The sequence below is a fragment of the Antrostomus carolinensis genome, unplaced genomic scaffold, assembly GCF_000700745.2.
Source record: "Antrostomus carolinensis isolate BGI_N321 unplaced genomic scaffold, ASM70074v2 scaffold6326, whole genome shotgun sequence".
Lineage (NCBI taxonomy): Eukaryota > Metazoa > Chordata > Aves > Caprimulgiformes > Caprimulgidae > Antrostomus > Antrostomus carolinensis.
Window position 1 is genome coordinate 11,927 of NW_010323938.1, and position 2,333 is coordinate 14,259.

At 47.1% G+C, this 2,333-nt stretch overlaps 1 protein-coding gene across 1 annotated transcript; it reads left to right on the plus strand.

Annotated features, from left to right (window-relative positions):
* Window positions 1–1,488: 1,488 nt before the first annotated feature.
* On the plus strand, window positions 1,489–2,129 carry SMAD7 (SMAD family member 7; the record flags this gene model as incomplete). The annotated part of the gene is made up of 1 exon (XM_010170757.2): window positions 1,489–2,129. A coding segment is annotated over one exon (539 nt), but the record flags the coding sequence as incomplete, so codon positions are not given.
* Between the last annotated feature and the right edge of the window lie 204 nt (window positions 2,130–2,333).

Here is a 2,333-nt window from a genome sequence, read left to right on the forward strand (position 1 = left end):
AAAAAAAAAGCACAGTGCAGGGCTTGAAACACAACTCTGAGATGGGAAAAAAAATGTCTGCGCTGGGGAAATGGGCTTATTAATAGCAAAAAATAGAGAAAACAGGGCAGCCTGCCTGCTGCTGCCATTGCTCATGCTGGGGGGAGGTTGGGGTGATGCAGGGAGAGCTTTGGGGTGCTGGGTCAACCACCGTCCCCGATCCTATAGCTGCTCCCTGCAGGGCTTGAAACACAACTCTGAGATGGGAAAAAAAATGTCTGCGCTGGGGAAATGGGCTTATTAATAGCAAAAAATAGAGAAAACAGGGCAGCCTGCCTGCTGCTGCCATTGCTCATGCTGGGGGGAGGTTGGGGTGATGCAGGGAGAGCTTTGGGGTGCTGGGTCAACCACCGTCCCCGATCCTATAGCTGCTCCCAGAGTTCAGGGGATTATTTTGGTAGCACTCAGTAACTCACATTCCCAGCTTGATTTTTCTTCCTTTTTTTTTCTTTTTTTTTTTTTTTTAAAGACAATTATAGAGATGAATAGTTCCCAGGTCTTAACATGCCTGCTGGAAGCTGGAAAGAATTACCCACTGAGCAGCACTGGGCTGCTAGGGATCCTCTGTCAGAAAAAGGGGGGTTTTTTTTATTTTTTGGGGGTTTTTTTCACCATTCTCAGCCCCGCCTTGCTTTTTCCTCCTACGTCGTATCCTCGCTGCTCGCATGGGGTAGCCACAGGCAAAGGAGTAGAAAGAAGGGTTGCAGGAATAAATTTCTGGGTTTTTTTTTTTTAATGCCATTTTTTGTTAACAAGTTTAACATTTCTGGTCTCCACCTTGACACTGTTTGATAGTGCTTCCCATGGATTGGGACTTCAGCTGATGTCTCCATCTGCTCCATCTCCCAGGCTCTGTCTACGGGCAGGAAAAACCCCATGAACTAGAGCGGGCGAGTCCTTGTCCCCTTCGATCCCATGGGGTGACCTTCAATGTTCTATTCTTAGCAGCACCTCATTGTATTTTTGCTTCTCTGCACAGTAAATAGTTATTTATGGAAATGGATCTGTCGTCTGGTGGGTGCAAATAAGGGGGTTTAGGGTGTGTGTTTGGTCTTGCTGGATGCAGCTGGCTGGAGCATCTTGAAGTTGACGCTGGAGGTGGTCCTAGTGATGGTTTGGGTGAGGGATTGCTGTGCCCTTGGTGTCTCAAGCCACTTCTGAAGGAGGACATGGTGATTTAGGTCCTGTAACTCCAACCAGAGCTGAAGCAGCATGTGAATCCCCCAATCCTGGGTCAACTTAAATGGTCTCAATAGTGGTCTTAACACATGGCTTTTGGAAACGGTGGTTGTGCTATGGGCGTTGGTGTGTGCATGGAGAGCATCATGAAGACATGGGCAAGCAAGGACTTGCCAGCACTGCATCACTTTTGGGTTGTGTTACTTCTGTCCCCATGCTCAATTTCTCTCTTTTTTTTTTTTTCCCCTTTTTTTTTCTCCTCTTCTGTAGATTCCCAAGTTCTTCAGGAGCCGGGGGATCGGTCACACTGGTGCGTGGTGGCATACTGGGAAGAGAAGACACGTGTGGGTCGGCTGTATTCTGTCCAAGAGCCCTCCCTGGATATCTTCTATGATCTACCTCAGGGGAATGGTTTCTGCCTCGGACAGCTCAACTCGGACAACAAAAGCCAACTGGTGCAGAAGGTCCGTAGCAAGATCGGCTACGGCATCCAGCTCACCAAGGAAGTGGACGGCGTGTGGGTGTACAACCGCAGCAGTTACCCCATCTTCATCAAGTCGGCCACACTGGACAACCCCGATTCCAGGACGTTGCTGGTTCACAAAGTGTTTCCAGGTTTTTCCATCAAGGCTTTTGACTACGAGAAGGCGTACAGCTTGCAGAGACCCAACGACCATGAGTTCATGCAGCAGCCGTGGACCGGATTTACTGTTCAGATCAGCTTTGTGAAAGGCTGGGGCCAGTGCTACACGAGACAGTTCATCAGCAGTTGCCCGTGCTGGTTGGAGGTTATTTTTAATAACCGATGACACGAGACAAAGTGGACTCATGACATTTATACTACTTTGCTGCTATTATTTCCTTCTGAGTGCTTGCTTTTCATGCGGACTTTTTGTTTTTGTTTTGTTTTGTTTGTTTGTTCCTCCCCCCCCCCCCCCCCCTTTTTTTTGGAGTATGAAAAGTTTTTTTTTTTTTTTTTTTTTTTTTTTTTGCCTTGGTTATTTTGATAAATATATCTATTTTTTAAAAGTGTGAATGACCAATAACTCAGAAGGGCAAGAGAAGGGTACAAGGGGATGGATCGCATACGGTAATTACTTCACGCCTCTGAAAGG